The sequence below is a fragment of the Mixophyes fleayi genome, chromosome 4 (assembly GCF_038048845.1).
Source record: "Mixophyes fleayi isolate aMixFle1 chromosome 4, aMixFle1.hap1, whole genome shotgun sequence".
Lineage (NCBI taxonomy): Eukaryota > Metazoa > Chordata > Amphibia > Anura > Limnodynastidae > Mixophyes > Mixophyes fleayi.
In genome coordinates, this window is record NC_134405.1 from 332137914 (window position 1) to 332159741 (window position 21828).

The following is a 21828-nucleotide window of genomic DNA, read 5'->3' on the forward strand; positions in this document are numbered from 1 at the left end:
AGTCGCGTTTTGAAGTGACGTCATTTAGTACAGTTGGGAACAGACTAGTTTCACGACCCTACTAATCTTAAAGTGGGAATGCACGGACCCGCCTGACATTCACCTCATGTAAGTAGTATTTTAGGGGTTAGGGTTAGCCTTACCGTTAAAAGCTGGGTCCGTGCATTGCCGTTTTAAGATCTGTCGCGTCATCAAGTGAAGTCATTTACAACAGTCAGCAACAGATTGTCGTGAAATTAGTTCATCTGTCTAATGATAAGTCACTGTTTGTCATGTCGGGATATGAATCTTCGGATTTTCAATGTCGTTGTAGTTACTGTCGGGGTAGTTGTTATCGTTAATTCGTACTACACACACTAGGTGGCTGTTGTACCCTCACACCTATCAGTACAGAGCTCCTATGAACAAACCTCCACTGTACCCATATTCCATGTATGTAAGATGAATGTATGGTACCCTGTTAATTATAATGGTGCCACTTGGCATGTGGGCAGAGTCCATGCTTCATTTCAGTTATAAAGTATAAAGCCTGTTGTGTAATTGCTAGACCATCCCAGTATGCTTTGACAGCAACCTGCTGGTACTTGCAGTTCTCCAAAGCAGCCAGATAGATCACATCATGCATATTCACTGTACCTAGATTAAGCATCCACCTGAAGCTGCTTATAGGGTCTGTGTGTGGGGGGATTAGTCATTGATGCAGGCCCTCTTATGTAGTAAAGTCTGTTACTCTGTCTTCCTGTCATTTCTGTAATCTTAAGCTCCCCACACTTAAGACAGCTGAGTCCTCCCTTGATTGTGATCAGAGTCAATTGGGGCCCAATGCTAACTGCTGTACCTCACTCCTGTCACTTCAGCTACACAGACACTGCTCAAATATTCTGTTGAGTTTTTCATTTTTAATTGTTCGAACTAACAGGACAAAAGATCTGAAATATTAAGCATTTGATGTTAGCTGTTCTCTCCTGAGTAAAGTACTACCTGTAAATTCACTATATTGTTTTTTTGCACAAGGTTTTTTTATTTTAACTATGGGTAAACATATCCACGCCATTCTGTTGGATGGCTATTAGGTTACCTTGTCTTGCTTAATTTCCTGTCTTTTTCCACCTTGTATAGCTTCCTGACACCATATGTCTGTAAGTTGTTGTAAAAGGAGCAGGTGCAAGGGACACTTGAAAAACAGAGCCTTGTATCTAATGAAACATTAATTAATGGCAGTACTCCGAAACCCTTGCTGAGCTTCCCTGTCTCGGTACCCTCTTCTATTTTCCTTTATTTTTGTGGAAAGTTGTGCACTTAAGGTATACTTTTCTTTAAAATTATTAAAAACATTTTATGGTGAAATGAAAATTGGATTAAGAAGTTAACTACAATAGACTTAAATTTAAAGTGAATTGGCACTTTCATCAGATTGTATTAATGCATGTACAGCCATCTGATGCCCTCCGTTGCCCTGACAAACCTGTAACAAAAAACAGAGCGAGCAAAAGGAATTTCCTGGGGGTAATTGTATCAAACTGAGAGTTTTCTGGCGGGTTTGAAAAGTGGAGATGTTGCCTATAGCAACCAATCAGATTCTAGCTGTCATTTTGTAGAATGTAGTAAATAAATGATACCTAGAATCTGATTGGTTTTTCAAACTCTCAGCTTGATACATTTACCCCCTGGACTGTCATCTGCTTGGTGAGGCTTTACCTGCGCCCTGCAGCTCTGTAATGGGGGCGGCTGGTAAGGGCCACCTCAACGAGGCGGACTCCAGATAGTGTTTAGATTTGAAGGCAGGTAATAAGTTGGATCTGGTGTGGTAGGTGCGAGTGGCAGGTGAGGCGTTGAGCAGGTCCGAGGTAGATTTAGATTGTATGTGAGACTGTTTCAAGATTAGGTATGAGATGTATAAATGGGTGGTGTTGAGGGCTTTTTGATGGTGATTCATTTGAAATGGATTTTGGTGCATAAGGAAAGCCAGTATAGGGATTTGCAGAGTGCTTTGGGGGAAGATTAGTCTTGTCTGAGCACTGAGGATGGATTGAAGCAGGGACCGATCGGTGACAGTAAAGCCAGGAGGAGGAGGTTGCAGTAGTCTTGGGTAAGGAAAGTGCTTTGTTTGTTTGTTTGTTTGTTTTTTTTGTTTTTTTTCCTAGCAGTATTTGAAAGTTCGAGGCTATAGGACAGCGAAATCCTCTAAATGTGAGGAGCATGATTGGCAGCAGGCTTGGGAGGCATGGTAGAAAATTGGTGCTATTGACAGTAAGGGAGATTTAAGGGGAGATGGTAACTCTGTTAGGAGGGATTATGGTAAAGCTCAACATGTCCAAAATAGAGCTTATGTAGGGTTGGTGCTTCCATGTTAAAATAACGTTTGGTCTCAGAAGATAGGACAGGGAAGGAGAGGAAGATATGGCATAAAGGTGGCACTGTAAGCCAAATGAGCAAAGATTTACCAAGAGAAGAGGTGGGAGAAGAACAGAGCTGTGTGGGATCACTGTAGATATTGACAATGAAGAAAGCAATGTGCCAGAGTTGGATGTCAAGGAGTGCTTGGATGGGAAGGAAGTGATCCTGGAGAGAGGATTGTGGTGATCAACATTGTTGAAAGCAGCAGAGAAGCCCTGGAGGATAAGGAAGGATATGTGGCCCTTTGACTTTGCTGTAAATGGGTTGCTCATCACTTTCGTGAGGACAAACTCCCCTCAATGTTGGCGGCGGTTTGTACCCATTACCCAGACTGGTGTTTCTGGGGCTGCATGTAGCTCTTTCTACCGGTTTGCCTGCAGCCTCTGCTTTGCCTTTAATTTAAGTACAGCTCCTACGTTGTTATATAATGATAGATCGTATTCCTTACACATTTACTTTTAGTTCTCTTGTATTCATCATCATAGTAATAATATTATGTATTTAATATTGAGGATTGTTTTTTTATTGACCATGTTTACATGATTTTTGTTTAAGACAATTCATTTTTCTCTATATAATATAATTCTTCATGTGCCCAATTCAATCATTACAAATATATATATTTTTAATATCTGTTTGATGGAGCGGTGGCTCAGTGGTTATCTCTTCTGCTTCACAGCACTGAGGTCGTGAGTTCGATTCCCAACCATGGTCTTATCTGTTTGTATGTTTTCCCTGTGTTTGCGTGAGTTTCCTCCAAGTGCTCAGGTTTCCTCCCACACTCCAAAAACATACTAGTAGGTTAATTGGCTGTTGACAAAAGTAACCCAAGTCTGTGTGTGTGATAGCAAAGTTAGACTGTAAGCTCCGATGGGGCAGGGACTGATGTGTACAGCACTGCAGAGTTGGTGGCACTAAATATATGCTGTTGATAGAGCTCGGATATATATTTCTCTTACAAAAGAAAACTACTCTGCAGATTTCCTGTTGTTGATGGAAGATTTTAATTTGCGGAACAGGGAAGAAGTTCTGTTATATTTTATGTCTTCCCTCTCCTGCAAAAAAGTGGTTACTTTTCTGATGTCATTTTATGTAAATGATTGCAGGCATTGTATTCGTGCTTCCCAATTCTAAGGTTTGGGTTACCCTACAAATCTTAAGTCCCACAATCTTGTGTATTACAAGCTGGGTAGCTTGTAATGCATGTTTTTCTTTATATCACTGTTTGAGCACAATTAGTTAATTAGGTTTTCAGGTTAAAGTGTGTATATTAAAAAAGATGGCCAAAATGTGCTAAAGATGAAGTTTAGAGAAATGCTGAAAGATAAGCGATTACTTGTTATGGATTTTTAAATAGTTTGTGTATAATTAATTTTTGCCCTGCACTCACCAAATACACAATTGATGCTGTACTAACTGCTTCTTTATATTAAAAACAGGGAACGTTGGTTCCACATTTTGCAATATATGATAAGCTGACCAACTCACGACAAAATCTTCCCATTCTGGCCAGTCCTATAATGATAAATGCTATGCTTTTTTTTTTTTCTTTAATCTAGGTTCAAACTTACCTGCCTTTAAAAGCTGTGTGCATTCCTGGCATTCATGTGTACATTGACATGTAACACCTACGTAAACATTGTTGCAGACCAAGTACACCCCTTCATAGCAATGCTATTCCCTGATGGCAGTGGCCTCTTTTTACAGGTTAGTGCGCCCTGCCACACTGCGAAAATTATTCAGGAATGGTTAAAGTACCATGGCACTGAGTTCAAGGTGTTGACTTGACCTCCAAAGTCCTCAGATCTCAATCCAGTCGAGCAACTGTGGGATGTGCTGGAAAACAAGTCCGAGTCATGGAGGCCTCACCTCACAACTTACAGGATGTTAAGGATCTCTTGCTAACGTCTAGGTGTCGGATACCTCAGGACACCTTCAGAGGTCTTGTGGAGTCCGTGCCTTGGTGGGACAGGGCTGTTATGGTGGCACGAGGGGGACCTACACTATATTAGGCAGGTGGTTTGAATATTGTGCCTGATCAGTGTGATCTATTTATATTTATTCACAGTTATTAATGACAACTCCATGTTAGGACTTTTCCCTCAGCAATATTATGGTGCCTGAAACATTGTGTCCATACATAATGGGGAACTAAACGTTCTGCATGTCTTCATGAGAACTACAGTGATTTATGGGGTGTTACATGTCCCCTTATCAGGTACCACTGCAGGGTGTCCAGCTGTTCGGAGCTTCATTGGGTTAATGTTACACTATGGACCTAAAGGCAGAAGAGGAAGGATGTTTAGTAGAAGAGATGTTGTTTATCTGGCAACTGGAAGAAGTCACTTTCTATGGGCATGGGAGAATTTACTACTATTATCAACAGAGATATAGGGTCATGTAGTAAAGGTTATATCTGGTAAAAGGAAGTTAATGAAATGTCATTGTATGGGACTCACTGTTGCTGATTAGCTATTCTTAAGTACCATCCACGGCTTAGACTGGCATACTGTAGGGTACGGACCTGCGCTAAACCTGCTACCTGCATGTTACCCAATTTACAGTGTGTATTTTGAGCAGGGAATGTGTTTCAAAAATAAAGCTTAAACAAAACACATACCACTTCTCCCCCCTTGTTAATAAACAAAACTTTATTAAAAAACAAAAGTCCACAAAACAAATCTTCATTCCAACCGCTAGCTGTGGCTTTCCCACCCAGCGAAGCCTTCATTCCCCTCTTCTGTCTGCAACATAGTCCAAAGGGGGAGGGATCCCTGTAAAAACCCAAACTTCCACCCCATGCACAAATGTGTAATAATTCTCCTAATCTCTGCTTTTCCAGCCAACTAGTCAGAGGCCTGGGAATTGTTTCTCCCTCGCTTCTGATTGGCTGACCAGTGCATTCATTCATACAGGGAGATGGCTACACATTAATTAAATTAACTGAATAAGGGTCATTTTTTTTAATTGTCTGGTATAGTGGACTCCATGTATAAATTGGTTGTTCAAGCTCAAAATATAATCCCAATGCATCTGATTGGTTGGCTGGAGCATGGAAGCCTAGAAAACCTGACTGTGCTCTAACCAAAATAAGCCTTATTGTTTTTTTTGGGATAAATGCAGTGTTCATTGGTGACTAGTTAAACTACCTTACTTTATCAGGCATGAACCTACAGCTTTAGATAACAGGGAAGATTACACAGTGAGTCACTCTATCAGCAATGAGAACAGGTCATAACTTTGGACCCATATTTAGAGGTATCAGTGAGTTTGAATGTCGTGCAGTGCTAGTGAATTTACCAGTGAGACAGTCAAATCAGACCTGTCCACCATTTTTGCACTATCCTGGTTATTTGAAATATATTTTATGTAGAGACGGTGAAACTGCTACATATGAAGTCCTGTATAACAATACAGCAAGTTCCAAAATGATCTTAAAAATGACCCCCCCCCCCCCCCCCCCCTCCTGTTCTCAGAGTTGAGAGGTGTACAGCCAAGGACCGTTGAAACTGAAATGCTCAGTGACAGATCCTAGTTTGTAACACGGTTACTGGTAGGACAGAACCTCCGCTCTGCGCAAAAGGTACCTCTTTTAGAACTGACACTGCTCTGGTTGAACCTTTATGTTCTGTATTTTGTTTATGTGGGGACCGTAAATGTTGCATTGCTAGCGAAGGAGACTTCTCCAACTGTTAGCTCCTCTAGCATGGAAGTCCCTGCTTCTGTTTTTAATAGTTCCCATTTATTTTGCTCACTAAAGAGAAAGTAGTGCTTTTTGACATCTCACAATACTATATATAGGATTTCTAGGTATTATTTAAGAGTGAATGTTTCATTGATGCCCAACAACAAGCACAATCCTGTTCGGGGTAATTTCGCTTTTTGTGTGTATGACAACAGCCTCAAAACATCTACTTTTTTTTTATTATTATGTAGTTTAATTGTTTCCGAACAAAGGAAGTATCTGCATAATTAAATGTTATATCCTGGAAAGTTTCATTGTTTACTGCATAAGTCTTTAACTTTTAGATCTTGCTTTGTGTGGTGCCATTTCCGGTCCAGTGACTTGCTGGTCAGTGTCAGAATTGATTGATGACTTTGCAAAAGATAAAAAAATATATAAATAAATGGCTAATCAGTCCATAAAAGAGAAGTGTTCTTCTGTAAAGCAGTAAAGGATCTGTTGTCACGAAACAGTCAGGGCAAAATCCTAATTCCATACAGTGACTAACTACAAAAAAAAATATGTATCATGCAGTATTTATACAGCTCCAGCATATTTTCGCAGTACTGTGCAATAGGAGTGGTAAGGGTTAGGATAGAAATCAACACACAGCATGAAAAAAGCAGCAGACACTTTAAAGCCGAGTAGTGAGAGGAAATGGAGAGGGTAGGGGGATATTGTAAATTGTGATCAATTTCTGAACTATATTTCACAATAAATCTGTTTATGGTGCAGCCTTAGCGAAAGGCAAGGTATAAAAAATATAAAATATTTTCAGCTCATTCTTGGAGTGGGTCTGAAAGAGTCTGCTGCTGTTTTGCTTCTGAAGTTGTTTAAAAAGGCAACTCCATTCAAAAATGAATTTAAAATCATTATACTACATATCATCACCATTTATTTATATAGCGCCAGTAATTCCACAGCGCTGTACAGCGAACTCGCCCACATCAGTCACTGCCCCATTGGGGCTAATAGTCTAATTCCCTAGCACACACAAGACAGACACAGACTAGGGTCAATTTGTTAGCAGCCAACTAACCTACCAGTATGATTTTGGAGTGTGGGAGGGAACCGGAGCACCCGGAGGAAACCCACGCAAATACGGGGAGAATATACAAACTCCTCACAGATGAGGCCATGGTCGGGAATTGAACTCATGAACCCAGTGCTGTGAGGCAGAAGTGCTAACCCCTACGCATTCCAACTTCCTGGAGTAACTCTGAATATTTGAGATGTTAAGACTGCCTGAAATAGCTTGTTGAAATCTCATAAAAACACAGTTGCTACTACTTCATAGTATAATCTGTAACCATGGAAACAAACTGAACTGCAATTGTTTCCATGGTTACAGATCACATTGTGTAAAGTCAGTAATTCATACTTCAAATTTCAGCAGCTGTGTGAGGGTTCAACAGGTAATTTCATGCTGAATTAATTTTTGCATTGAGTCCCAGACTTGTAGATAACAAGTTTTGTGATGGTCCAAACTGATCCCACCACCTCCCAAAAAATGTATTTTATATGGATCTCTGTTAAATTAATGACACAGATCATACATTCCTGTCTTGTCTCAAACAAATTCATAGGCTAACATGTATTCCGGTTTGCTCATGAATGCTGCTGCAAACGTGCAACTAATGTATCCTGTTGTAGATAAGTACAGGATGCATGAGCTATTTTCATTCAGCTTTTTGAGTAGGAATAACTTTCTGAGCTATTAAAAATGTAAAGATCTTTCTAAATATTACAGTGGGGATTCCAGTGAAAACTAAAAAAAAATGCCAATCCTCCACCAACTCCCTATAGTATTAAATTGGTATTGTAGTTATACATGCACATGCATGCTCAAGCAATCGGTGGTTGGCAGGCCTTGCTGGGATTTGCAGTACCACAAGTGTACTTTAATGATGGTCAGTCCGGTCAAGTAGAGGTGAAAACACTAAACGTATTGTGTTTATTAATTTAGTAGCAACAAGCAGGGTCACCCAACGTTGCGTGGGTCCGAATTATAATGTGTGGCAGTGTTATAGAGTAGAACATTTTTGGGTAAATAGACCAAAAATGCTATTTAGAAAATAAGATTTGTCCTTCTAGCAAACAAGCAATTGTTTACAACCCAAAAATTATGTTTACAATATCCGTCGCTTTGTCACATTGTTGCATTGTCCCTGGTCTGTCCGCTTACTTTTTCGATTACAAAATAACTATTTGGCAGCTTTACCTTGACAGCCGCAGAAGATATTCCCCAACAAGCAAAAAAAAAAAAGAAACAAGCGAACTTCATCTTTTATATAGATGTGTAGAGATGTAGAAGGTGAGAGATATAAAAAAAAAAAAAAAAAAAACCCCACAAAATAAAACTCAAACAACTTTTTTTTTTTTTTTTTTTTTTTTGACATATGGGGGTGTTGGTGATTTTAGTGTTTAGATGAACATCACTTTAGTGGATTTCACCCTGTTATGTCCTCAGTCTCGTTCTTGTCCCACAGCACATGTATAAACCACTCCACCTACATAACAGCACAGATAGCACTAAAGCTATGCAACATTGTTTTGCTGTGTGCGCTAGTTCTAGCTCGTATCTCCAAAAATCACCTGCTCTGCATAGTTTTACAGATAACATCTCAGCAGCGTTCTCACTCTTTCCCATGGCTTGTAAAACATTGATAGTGCTCTGGAATGCATCTCATTATAGCAGCCTGGACCCTATTTCCTCATCTGAAGAGCTTCCGGTATTTAGTACAGGCTGTTAAATTGTGGTGTTTCGTTTTTGTTTTTTGTAATATGGCTGTTGTATTGCAGTCTGTGTATTACATAAACGTGCACCATAGACTGCGTTGTTTTTCCATGAACCTATGACCTTATTTGTCAGCTTCTGATTGCATAAAACACTGGTTCTCAATGAGGACTGAAGGCACAGGTTATACAAAGTGCCAAGTCTTGAGGGTCTTGGAATCAGACCCTGATGCCTTCGAAGAGCTGCACTCAAGAGAATAGAAAAACATTGACCATGATCCCAGAATTATAACCCTACATTGTCCTTCTGCTTCTTGCTAAATGTCTCTAGTTTGTTTTCTTTTTTTATTTGATTCATTTTTTTATTATTTTGTTCCCCCCCCCTTTCCATCATGGAAATTGCCAGCCTGTGCTTATTGCTTCTGTAGTGGGGGACTTCCATTGTAGAGTTTGCAGCAATCACCTACTGGGCAGGACTGATTCGTACTGTATTGGGGGAAATCGCTGCAACCACCGTCAACATATGATCATATGGGGGGCTCTCTTGCTTTGCAGTCTAATCTATTTGCATTAATTGCACTGAACCATTATTTTAATCTACAGCTAAATAGTTTAAATACATGATGTTCTACTGTTCTATGTACTACTCAGGATAAGTGAATCGTGTTCTCCTTCTTAGACCCTTGACTGTTAGGCTTTCCCCTTGTTCCCTCCATATCCCATTAGTACTATACACACCTTAGTATTTACCTTTTTGGCCTGCAAATATAGAATATAACTCCTACGTTTTAGCCATACTTTGTCCAAATGTTTTTGCTCGAGAGTTACAAGCAAATTGTACTGGTTTTGTTTTTTACAATAATGAGGACACTGGATGGCGCTGTTCTGTTTACAGACATTTCACTGTTCTCCAACAAAGTTGACAATCTGGAAGCACCAGCTTGAAATGAAATAAATCTGCATAATTTGTCTGTGCATAATGACTTGCGGCCATATGTTTTATAGAACATTGGGGGGCGGAAACATCTACTTATAAATTGAGTATATACTAATCAGCCACAACACTAAAACCATCTGCCTAATATTGTATAGGTTCCCCCTCGTGCTGCCATAATAGCATGGACTCCACAAGACCTCTGAAGGTTTCCTGTGGTATCTGGCACCTAGACGTTAGCAGCAGATCCTTTAAGTCCTGTAAGTTGCGAGGTGAGGCCTCCATGACTCGGCACATCCCTCTATGGTTCGGACTTGTCTTTCCAGCACATCCCATAGTTGCTCGATCAGAATGAGATCAGGGGGTTTTGAAGGCCTCCACATGTTAAAGAAAACGTGATTCCTCAGACTGGGACACTTTATTCCATTGCTCCATGGTCTGGGTCTGTTGCTCACGTGCCCATTGCAGGGAGCTTTTGGAGGTGGGCAGGGGCCATTCTGACCGGTCTGTTAGGTGTCATTTGTAACGAGCTAATCAATGTTATTCCGTGGTTTTATTGTTGTGGCTGATCTGTGTATATTTTATTTATGTATCCTGTCTCCACCTTTCTCTCTTAAATAACGAACCCCGAAGGAATCACCCTTTAAGTTATATTAGATTGCATGTTTAATTTCTATATCGGTACTTTTTTTTTTTTTTTTTTTTTTTTCCCCCCCCATAGTGTGTGTGTGTGTGTGTATATGTATATATATATATGTGTATATGTGTATATATATATATATATAATTTTTTTGGGTGGAAACCAGTCTTTTTCTTTTCGAGCTGTCAGTTTCTATAGATTTCATCTCTCCCCACCACTCTCACAAGTTTAGCTTCCTCTTTTCTCAGCCCCCTACATTCCCTCCCAGTACAGTCCATCCATGTGCGGAGGATCTATCGGAGGAAAGCAGAATGTAAACCCCAGGAAGTGTCTGATCCGTTTATCACACCTGGAATAATGCTGCTGCGCTCTTCCCCTATCAAACCGTTCTATTCTGACAATGAAGAATGTGTGGTTCTAGCATGGTGGGCTACTTCTGGAAATCCTGTCACTTTTATTTTCTGATACCTGTTAAACGAGGTCATACATTAAATTTTATTTAATTTTTTTTTTATATATATATATATATATTATACACACGCAGCATTCCCCTTGGGCTCTCTGCCGTTACTGGACCCATCATGTCTCGGGCTGTTTTCTCCAGGCACTTGTTGCACCCATTAGACAGGTGTCGCCGCCATCTAAGTGCAGTTGTCATATTTGCTCCAGGTCCAGCAGCTGTTTACGCTCTAATGCAGTATTCTTTACACAGTAATAATGGTGAAGTGCATGTAACGTTTTTGTTGTTTGCCCTGTAAAAAAGGACAGTGACCTTTATGCAAGATAAAATAAGTTAGGAAAACCCTGGTGTGCAAGAGTAGAGGTCAGTTGTGATGAAGTTGTATAGAGGTAGATAGTTGATGGGTTAGTGCTTAATCTTCCCTCCGATAAGATGACACAAGCAGTGGAATATATACAGATGAAGCAAAGCTCACGGCTCTCTTGTCCTCTGTTATTAGAAACAGCGCAGTTAATGGCCCCCAGCGTCACAACAGAAGTGCTCATATTAGGCTCCAGTCATTTTTCTCACTCTGTGCTTTCTGTGGGTAAGGTGTAGCTCAGTGTTACATATACAGTCTCGCATTGATTCTTTATGTACACTTTTTTTTTTTTTTTTTTTTTTACAGCAAGTTTTTTGTTCCGTTTTGTAACATGAAGCTTATTTTTCCAGGTTGTCCTCCTAAAACTCAGTCTTCCCCTTGCAAAGAGATTGCTATTACTGCCATTGCACAAAAGGGTCTCGGCTGGAAGCACTTTGTTCTAGCTGCGAGTGAGAAGAGTATAAGCTGGTCTCATTCTGAGCCAGTCAGTTGTAGAGCTCCTCAGTGGTCACGTGATGTCAAAGGGAGTAGGGGGATTTTGCTATGAATGTACATGCTGAGCATAGCCAGAAGCCTGTGCTGACTAAATCATGTCAGGTGACTGTGGCTGTCACAGTAACTGCTTGACACTGACGCAGAATAAATAATGTTAGGCTAAAATAAATTTTATGTGATTGGAGCTTTAAGCCCTCTATAAGGGCACTGGGGCTTGTTGTATATGTTGCTGCTTTCTATAAGGAGACATTTTTGCTATTACTTAAAGGGCAAATAAATCCCCTTTTTGACATGGTATTGATACAAATCCTGCGTTACTGTAGCTGAAGCAGCCGCGGGTCCATTCAGTTCACCGTACTTGTAGTCTGGACGTCTCTGGACCAGTATGTTGTAGAGTGTTTTACATTCCTGTGTGAGGGTGAAGCCCATCGCTAGACCTATATGTAAGCACAGGCCTTGTCTTATGTTCTTATTAATAGTATTCTACATCCTATAGAAAGGTGGTTATAGTAAATAAAGCAGCCAGTGCTGGTTTTCACGGGCTGCTATACAGGATTTATTTGTATTAAATCTACAGAGTCAGACATACCTGCCCATTCTGCTCTAGCTGGAGTTTATGAACTAAATCCGCTGTATTCCCCCTGCTCTGAACCTTTCTCAGGGCTCTGTGGTTACAGCCGTAATCTACACGTCTCTGCCCCTGGTGTAAGCTGCATAGTGAGCACAATGCAGAGAGAAGGAGAAATAGAAAGTAATACATGTAATGCCTCCATAGGACAGCTAAATGTTGTGTAATTCAGCGTTTTATAGCCGGCTTCAGTCAGTGACCCTTATTCTATGATGTCATTTATTTACTAAACATAAACAATTGTTGTATTTTAAGGGGTATAGATTAAGAGAAATACATATTGACATCTAATAAGCTCAAATACAAAGTTATAGTTACCTTTTGATCTAGTATTATCCTGATCCCGCATCTTAGACTCCCAATGGACAGCACCATGATCCTCTATCCCGGCGGTTCCCAAAGTGTGCGCCGCGGCTCCCAGGGGTGCCGCGGCGCTGTCACTGGGGTGCCGTGGGCCAGGCAGAAAGAAAAAAGAAACTTACCAATCCGCGCGGCGCCGGGACCCAGCAGCCTCCTCTCTCCCGCAGCTGTCACTGACGTCATTCAGTGACAGCTGCGGGAGAGAAGAGGCTGCTGGGTCCCGGCGCCGCGCGGATTGGTAAGTTTCTGTTTTCTTTCCTTTTTTTTTTTTTTTTGCCTGGCGCAGGGCAGAGGGAGGGGGACAGAGGGCAGGCAGAGGAGGAGGACAGATGGCAGAGGAGGAGGGGGAAAGAGAGCAGAGGAGGGGGACAGAGGGCAGACCAGGAGCACAGATGGCAGAGGAGGAGGGGGACAGAGAGCAGACCGAGGGCAGAGAAGGAGGAGGGGGACAGAGGGCAGACCAGGAGCACAGATGGCAGAGGAGGAGGGGGACAGAAGGCAGAGGGGGACATATGGCAGAGGAGAGGGCAGAGGAGGGGCACAGCGTGACAGAGGGCAGAGGAGGGGGCCTGCGTGACAGAGGGCAGAGGAGGGGGCTAGCGTGACAGAGGGGGCAACGTGAGAGAGGGCAGTGTGCCTGGATGCAGAGGGGCATTTTTGCATACAACTAAATAAGTATTTCTGCCGTGACCTAAATACTTATTACAACTTTTTGACCCAACTACCCCTAAAACAGGACTGTTCAGTAATTATTCTGGAGGGGTGCCTTGAAAAAATTTGGAGACTCTAAGGGTGTCGCGAACTGCAAAAGTTTGGGAACCACTGCTCTATCCTATTAAGGTGGGCGTTTTTTTAACACTAACAGTGATGTGAACAATACCACTGCTCTACAATGAAGGCATGAGTGTACAGTTCACGGAGGGTGGTCAGAAACCACTGCTGTGTGTATTGGACAAGGGGTACTAGGACATAGGATTGCAGCTCTGGGGGGGTGGCAGCCTCTAGATCGGGGTAACATTTCCTGTGCCACTGGCTGCAACCCCACCCTACAGCATAATAGTGCCACCCCATCCTTAACAGTGTGATCTTGTCTTCCTCCAGAATTTATTGTTTTGTTTTTTTCATCAGTCTACAGCACTTTGTTTCAAAAATGTTAAGGCTTATTATCTAGGCATTGTTTTGTATACTTCAGACATTGACATGATTGTTTTTTTGTGATGAGGTCAAAAGTTTTCGATCTAGATCATTTTTGTGCAAGCAGAATTGTACTATGGAACTCTACTCTGGAGTCCTTTGCAGTGATATCTAGGTTCTTACCTATACATGTATACTGTAACACCTCATCCCTGCCACCCTCCCCTGTTCCCTGTAATTCATTATACCTCCACCAGCCCCCCCACCTCCTCTTATTCTTAGTTTCCAACCACCCTCATAGAAGCTCTTCTATACAGGACTTGTGTTTAATGGTCAGACGAGCTGCATGGGAGCTCGCACGAATCTTAACAAATGGAAATATGTGGAGGAATAGGATTCACTGTACAAAGTAACTTCTATCTATGTTTCACTTAACATGCTAGAAAATTAAAGCTAAATTAAACTGTTTAAACGGGGTAGTTTCCCTTTTAACAGTGTACCCGCTGCCATGTAGGAAATCTTGCAGTGCATATACAGCCTGTGCTAGACAAGGGGCACAGCTGTGCGGGACTTAATTTAAAATGTGCAGTTGTCCTAGTTGCGCTCCTGCCGTCTGAGTTTATCTCTCCGCACACAGCCTCTTGTCCTTTGCTGGCAATGGGTGAGCGGCTTTTGTTTGTTTGGCGCGCGGAAGTGTGGACGGCGGGTGATAAGTGCACATAATACAAACCGCCGCTTCATGTGCAATGCCAATTCTGCTGCTCTGCTAATAAGTACAACCTTATAGAAAGGAGAGAAAATGTCTGAAGTGAACCGTGACTGTATTGTCCTGTTATAGGCCAGATCTACGGTGGGTTTGAGTTATATATTTAACACTTTCTCGTCTACACCAGGTAGTCCACAATCGATCATTAGTTTCCAGAAGACCACAATTTTTCCTACACTTTGAAAGCCAGAGGTGCGCGACCTGTGGGCCGTTACCCCAAGTGAGATCTGTTTGTTGGGGTCCACTGACTCGGGGGCAGCACATTCTATTGAGAACGACATTTTGAGGTCCCAGAACAATGCTACACCAGTGCTTGGGGTCCCAGCTAGAAAAAGGTTGAGCTCCATCGGTGAAAGAATCCTGATACCATTCCCACCAGAGACTTGGGTGGATGCAGTGATTGTGTCTGGTCATGGAATCTAGTGTGCACAGAAATAAAACCTCCCTCACGATCGGAGGTTCTCGTATCTTCCTGCGTCTTCTCGTATAGTTTAGAGGTTTTCACTAGTCGCTGTTTTGTTACAACCTTTCAGTCGTCGTCCTAATGATTTCTCAACAAGGTTAAATTTATATCCGTTTACCTGTACTACAGTGGAATCATTGCTGCAACGTGTGACAAGATTTTATCACAGAATCGTTTTAGTAGTTTTCAGTTTATCTACAGGGGCCATAAGTGTTCCTGCGGGAAAGAGAATCTATAAACGTCTTATGTGACCTATATACATTACCTTTCTTTTTATATTGTTTTTCGACTAGGGCGTGGATGTCAACCGGATGCTGGAGGGCGGCCGGAAGCCACTACATTACGCAGCAGACTGCGGGCAGGATGAAACTCTGGAATATCTTCTGGCGAAAGGAGCTGATATTAATGTATGTAGTGTTCTTATTGTCCAGAGCCGTGTTTGTTTTTGTGTATTACAGCTGCTAATAAACCTATTTTGCGCGATGATCGCTTGGTATGGTTAACCAGCGTGGTGTCAAAATTAGAAGCGACTTGGTAAAATCGTTAAAGAAAAATAAGTCGCTGTGTAAACAACGTTTAAAGGAAAATTACTTTTTTTTTTGTGTAAAGGCCGCAGACAAGCTGTAGACATCTATATTAGGCCGTTTTGGTCTGTCAGTTTCCCTTAAAGGTATTTAAGGTTACTTGGTTTTCAATAAATAAAAACAATCTGAGATTGAAAAGCTAAGCCTTAGGAACTTCTTTTGAGCTCAGCTGTCAATCAGTCTAGTGTGTGGTGGTTTTTTTTTATTTATTTTTTATGTGCTTTCCCACAATGCTTTGCACGGCTGCTGTTGTCTGAACCTTGCCAGACATCAAAGGGCAGCATAACTGACAGGTCTGAGTGCAGAGATGATGTTCAGATCGGTAGAAGTGTCATCTCCAAGGGTAGATCCTTCTAGGTAGGTACTTTTCAAGGCTTGTTAAAGCGGCTCCGTCACGTGGGAGGGCTCCATTGGCTGAAGGCAAGATCATGACCTCTTTCGTTTGAGATCTGGTTAACATGTTTCAAGAACTTCTTGGTAATATTTTAACTGTCATGTAAGATGACGTCTCTCTATTGTATTGTACTAAATCTGTTGTTATAAAGCTCTGATCTATATTTCTGCAGGCCGTGTAATTGCTGCACACAGGCAGGATGCTTGCACATTGTGTGGTATAAAATGCTGCTTTGCCTACTGACTGAGTTATGGAAACTTGTAAATAGAAAATAATAGAGAGCAAACGCCAGCCTTCAAAAGATCGAAGGGCAAATAATACGGCACGTTCTGCGTCTTGTTTACTTAGCTGTCCTGTGCTTTATCATTCAGTTAAATGGCTGCAATGAAGCTTTCCCTTTGTCTTGTTTGCACTATAGAAAATGCACAAGAATCGGGAACCGCACATGTAACATCTCTATTACATAACTTGACCATTTGTTTTAAGGCTTCCTGTACTGTAAAAATGTCATCCAATTTTAAACTAGTATTGGGAAAACATTGCCTAAGAACTACAGGACAATGGTGTTGAAAAAAACAAACCCAAAAACATATGAATCTTTAATTTTTCTACCCGAAAGCGTGACAGATGCCCTTTTGCATCACTGGAATGATGGCCGAGTCTGTCTTCTGGCCTTGGAAGCCAACAGAGAATATTTAAGCTTTCCCCCAGCACACTGCTATAGCCAGCAACAGACCTGCCATTTCTACTGTAGATAAAAATGCCAAAGTCTTAGTTGCACACATTTGCAAATGTATGTTAAAGCCACCTGCCACACCAAGGCGCTTTTGTTAATAGGGTGGTCCTAACTCTAAACAATGAGAGTCCCATATATTTCGGAAACATTTTTTGGTGTGTTTTGTTCCTTGTAGGATAACCCCCCACCCTTTCAAGCACCTGCTATGGCCTATAAATTTATTTGAGCATCTTCCGCTTCTGTAATATTTAAGCTTTGTAAACAAGAGGCTAGTGGTTCCTCTGAAAGATTCTCTGCCATTTTGACCATGTAACGTGTGAGGAATCTGTCTAAAGGATTCAAATATGAATCCTATTTGACAGAGTACATAATTGTTAGATATATGGAGTCCATTAAAAAGTCCTTAGTCTGCTCTCCCGTATGTATCTCGTCGTATTGAGGCAATGATTTCTTGTTGGCATATCGGAAACGTGGAGATCGGTCAACTCCACACAGATAGGGCCCTGGTTGGAATCGAACCCTTGACCCCAGTGTTGTAAGGTAGCAATGCTAGCCACTGTGTAACAATCTAGCGGCCTAACAGTGTAGAAACCATTTACAAGTGAGATCTGTGAATGCCAAGGGGCGCACTCCGAGTGCAGAAATTAAGGACATCTTTGCAGTGAGTACGTTCAGCTCTTACCCAGTTCTTTCAAAACCCGAAAATGTTTTATAAGCCAGTAATATTAATGGTTATATTATGGCAAAAGCGTTGCACTGCAAATGGTAATTTACTCTATTAAGCAAATTGTGACGTGCCGGCAATCTATAATTGTCGGGAAGATAATATGTTTAGTCATTTGCAAGCGCTAAGGTAGTAGCATTGCTCCTTGTCCAGTAATTGCTCAGTCCTTAAGCCATAGAGCACTGTTACACCGCAGAGTCTACATTGTGCTATTTAAATGTTATCTCTGCCTGTGGAGAATTGGGAGGTGGTTCAATATCTCCGTCAACGTTTTACCTGTTCTAAAATCTCAGCCTGCTTGGATGCCGGAGTTACTGGTGGATCTTCCATGTTCATGCACTAAAAGATAAGTGATTTAAGTGAGCATAGATATGCTGTTTCTAAGGGTAAAATGTGGCTGGGTAAATGTTCTCTTGTAGAGTCCTCCATTAATGTTAATTGTGCTGTTTTGTTTTTTGTTTTCAGGCTGCAGATAAACATGGCATCACTCCTCTCCTGTCTGCCTGCTACGAGGGGCATTTAAAAACGGTCAAGCTTCTACTGGAGCAGGTGAGAATTCCTACAGCTTTCAGTGTCTTTGTGTTTAACATGTGTTAGTTGAGCCTCTAAGAATGAGAGACTGTATTGGTTCTCGATGAGCTGATAGGCTGCGTTCTCATAAATAGTGGGAGCAGCCAATTTGTGGGGAAACCAATGTCTGTAGGTGACAACCTCACTTAGGTTTCCTGGATATTTTTTTTGCTGGTGACGCTAGGTCGTTGCTGAGATCTTGGAATAAAACATTGTTTTATGATTCTATTAAATGGCGGTTTTCTGACACCAAGCAAATCTATGTCCGGTTAAAGCTTGATGAAGACCATTCCTATATAATAAGTCACAGAAATCACTATACCAGGAGTGTGGTGATTTCTTTTTTTGGGGGGGTTTGTTTTATTTCAAGCAGATTTTGCCTGTGATCTGGCAGTAGTGTTCTGTCCCTTTGAGAAGCAAGAAAGCAATGAATACTGTAGATTGAGGGTATTGGGCCTATCTTGAAAAAACCCAATCAATAATTAGGACCCTATAAATTGATGTATCCATCCGATGTGTGTGCATATATATATTCTCGCACGCTCTCTCTCTCGAAAACCGGGTGCACAGTCTTCTTACTATCATACATAAGTAGCTGCTGGTGACAGAATTTTTAAAGAATTGTATTTTTATCAACTTTTCTTGTTTTGATATACGTCCTTTTTTTGTAATTTTATTTGTTTTAAGGACAGTGGCAATCTGCAGAGACGTGCTGTGAGAGGTTTCTGTCACAGGCTTGTATGGAGAGCAGCGCTGTGTTTAGGTGTGTGGGGTCGGAGTGTTGATTATAGTTGTTGTAAAGTGGGCAGTGTACTGCAGTAGCTCGGGTGGAGGAGTGAAGAATGAAGTGTGTAGGCAGTGTACTGCAGTAGCTCGGGTGGAGGAGTGAAGAATGAAGTGTGTAGGCAGTGTACTGCAGTAGCTCGGGTGGAGGAGTGAAGAATGAAGTGTGTAGGCAGTGTACTGCAGTAGCTCGGGTGGAGTGAAGAATGAAGTGTGTAGGCAGTGTACTGCAGTAATTCGGGTGGAGGAGTGAAGAATGAAGTGTGTAGGCAGTGTAGCATATGAACGACTGAAATATGTTTTCATCTTTCTCACTGCCTGACATCACTATGCACCATATGTACAAACGTTTCATGGTTGTTAATGAAAATATAATCATACCAGTCCTGTATTATAACCCCCTCTTGGTTATTTTCATGTCGTGAGTGTTGGCTGATGTGCGATCTCTCGTCTTATATTGTCATGAATTTGTGTTGGCACTATTTAGTTTTTTGTTTTTTTTGTTTTTTTCTGTTCATGAAGAAAGTACAGATTGTCCACTTACAACCCTGAATATATTGTGCATGAATAAAGATCAGAGGAGGTGGTAAGGGGAAGAAAATAAAAGGTTTTACTACTAATTGTGTCCAATAGCTTTCTACTAACGAGTGTCTGATTTTCAACATAAGTATTATCCAGTCCCCTCCGCTGTGACCGTCTAACACCTGGAAGTTAGTGAGGTCATTGATGATAGCGCTGTCAGACTCGGGCAATGTTAGCAGGAGATCCTATTGCAACGTTTGACCGTTGTTGTCTTTGACAGAAACTGTTGGAACTGGGTAACACTGGACTGAAGCGAAGTAAACCTTTGTATCTTCTATTCTCTTGTTGGATAATCGCAGATTACATATCACATAGTTTGTAAACCACTAAATTAGCTTAATTGTCTTCCCCGTTTTGTGGGTACCAGTGTTTGTAAAAGGTCTACCAGAATTGCCAAGTTAAAAACTTTAAAGTAAAATGGAGTTGATTCGGTGTAGATCAGATTACCACTTCAGCCAGTTCAGTTTAAATGTTAGTGGTTTTGACTTCTGTAAAATCAAATTTTAAATGTAATCTAAGACCTTGTCAGGGTGCTGTTTCCTGTCCTTACAGGTTGCAGGAGTTAAAAGTGCTCATAAGAAAGCAAAATCCCACTATGGATGCTTATGGTAATAAGGGTACCTGATTGCATAGACAACTGCGAAACGCGTCATCCATTAATGTCGTCTGGCCACTCCTGCAAATCCGAACAAGCTAGACATATACTAATTATTTAATATTTTTTATTTATTGAGGAATGAAGATTAAATCATTCCTGGAATTGATTTGCACACAGCCTTGGTGGTGATGTTAATTTATGCAGCTCTTTAATGTGAATTGTTTTCCGAGATTGTAAGAGTTTAATGGATTAAATATAATTAATCTAATGGTTTCCCCTGCAAAATGTGTACTAAATGGAATTTAATGCTTCTCTTGTTGGAATACTTGGCGTTCTTAAATAGTGACTGCACATTCTCGTGATCAGACTATTTGCAGCGTTTTATAACTAAACCAGTTCAGTCACTGAATAATGGGGAAATATTACATATCGAAAGACAGGCTGACCTAAAAATATGCCTCGTTTAAAAGTTTTTCTTACCGGAGTTCAGTGGTAAATACAGTTGTGTCCAGAAAACAGTCTTTGGGCAATGCAAATAAAAACTATTCCGGATGATATAAAAACCTGGCAGAAAAGCACAGACAGCAGCTAGAAATAAAACACATTTAGTAAGAAAGGAAGTCTTGTATGAAACTGTAAATTAAAAGTGACCCAAGGGAGTGGAAACTCCTCTTGTGCGTATGAATGTGTGTTAGACCATAGTTTTAGTCTGTTATTGTGCAGTGTGAGTGGACTTAAGGCTTTGTGCACTAGTACTTTGTAAAACTGTACAAGCAGTCTTGGTAATATATGTCATAAGAATGTAGCGTTACGGTGTGATTGTAGGACTTGCAGAATTCCCTACTACTGAAGTACTATGAAGACTCTGAAAGAATCCTTTTGCAAACTGTAACAATAATAGTACATTATGATTAGAAGCCTAATTGCAATATATAGGTCTTAACACACACACAGCATTATTGAGTGGAAATAAGGTTCCCTCCCTCTCTGTCATAAATGCGTAAGGCAGGCCTGGGCAACCTGTGGCTCTCCAGGTGTTGTGAAACTACAAGTCCCAGCATGCTTTGCCAGCAGATAGCCAGGCGGTAGCTGGCAAGGTATTCTTGGATTTGTAGTTTCAGAACACCTGGAGAGCTACTGGTGTAAGGCATCATGTAATTCAGTTCCTCTGACACTGATCTCATGTGATCACTTGGAGCCAATGTACAGAAAGCTGGCTGCTGGTGATGTCACAGGATGTTTCTCTGGAGCACAGTGAGCATGCTCCTGCCAATACATGGGCAGTTCTCTTTCCCATTAATACTCAGAAAACTCTATAGCTACACAGAAGATACCTAAACATTTGCTTCTATATCCCCATTTTTACAGTCCTGAATGAAGTTATTTATTTGCTGTCTGTTGTAATGTGCATATGCTTTAAGAAAAAATTCAGCCAGTTCCTAATTTTTTTTTTTAAAGAAAGCAAATGGCTAATTTGTTAGAGTTACGGCACTGTTTTATGTGCGCCAGTTTTCATAAATGGTCTTTTCTGTTCTCATTTATAAAGTTTTGCAGTGGCAGAGAAACTTCTGCATTATGTAAGCATGTCCTGCTGAATACCGGTTTATTCTCTTCTGTATTCCGTATACACCATATGCTTCTAAATCTAATTAAATGTTTACTTGGCGCACATCCGCTGTGGTGCGGCTGTGTCTTACGTGCTGTTTCAGAACACGCATCAGAGACCTTTTAATACTTTCCTGTTCTAACCAGGCCAGTG

The 21828-nt window shown here is 41.1% G+C and overlaps 1 protein-coding gene across 1 annotated transcript in view; it reads left to right on the forward strand.

Moving 5' to 3' along the window:
- Window positions 1-21828, forward strand: part of MTPN (myotrophin) — a 42663-nt gene that overhangs the window by 2557 nt on the left and 18278 nt on the right. Inside the window, exons 2-3 of the mRNA XM_075210404.1 lie at window positions 15392-15505; window positions 18002-18085. Of these exons, the coding sequence (XP_075066505.1) occupies window positions 15392-15505; window positions 18002-18085 (198 nt within the window). The remainder of the gene's footprint in view (window positions 1-15391; window positions 15506-18001; window positions 18086-21828) is intronic.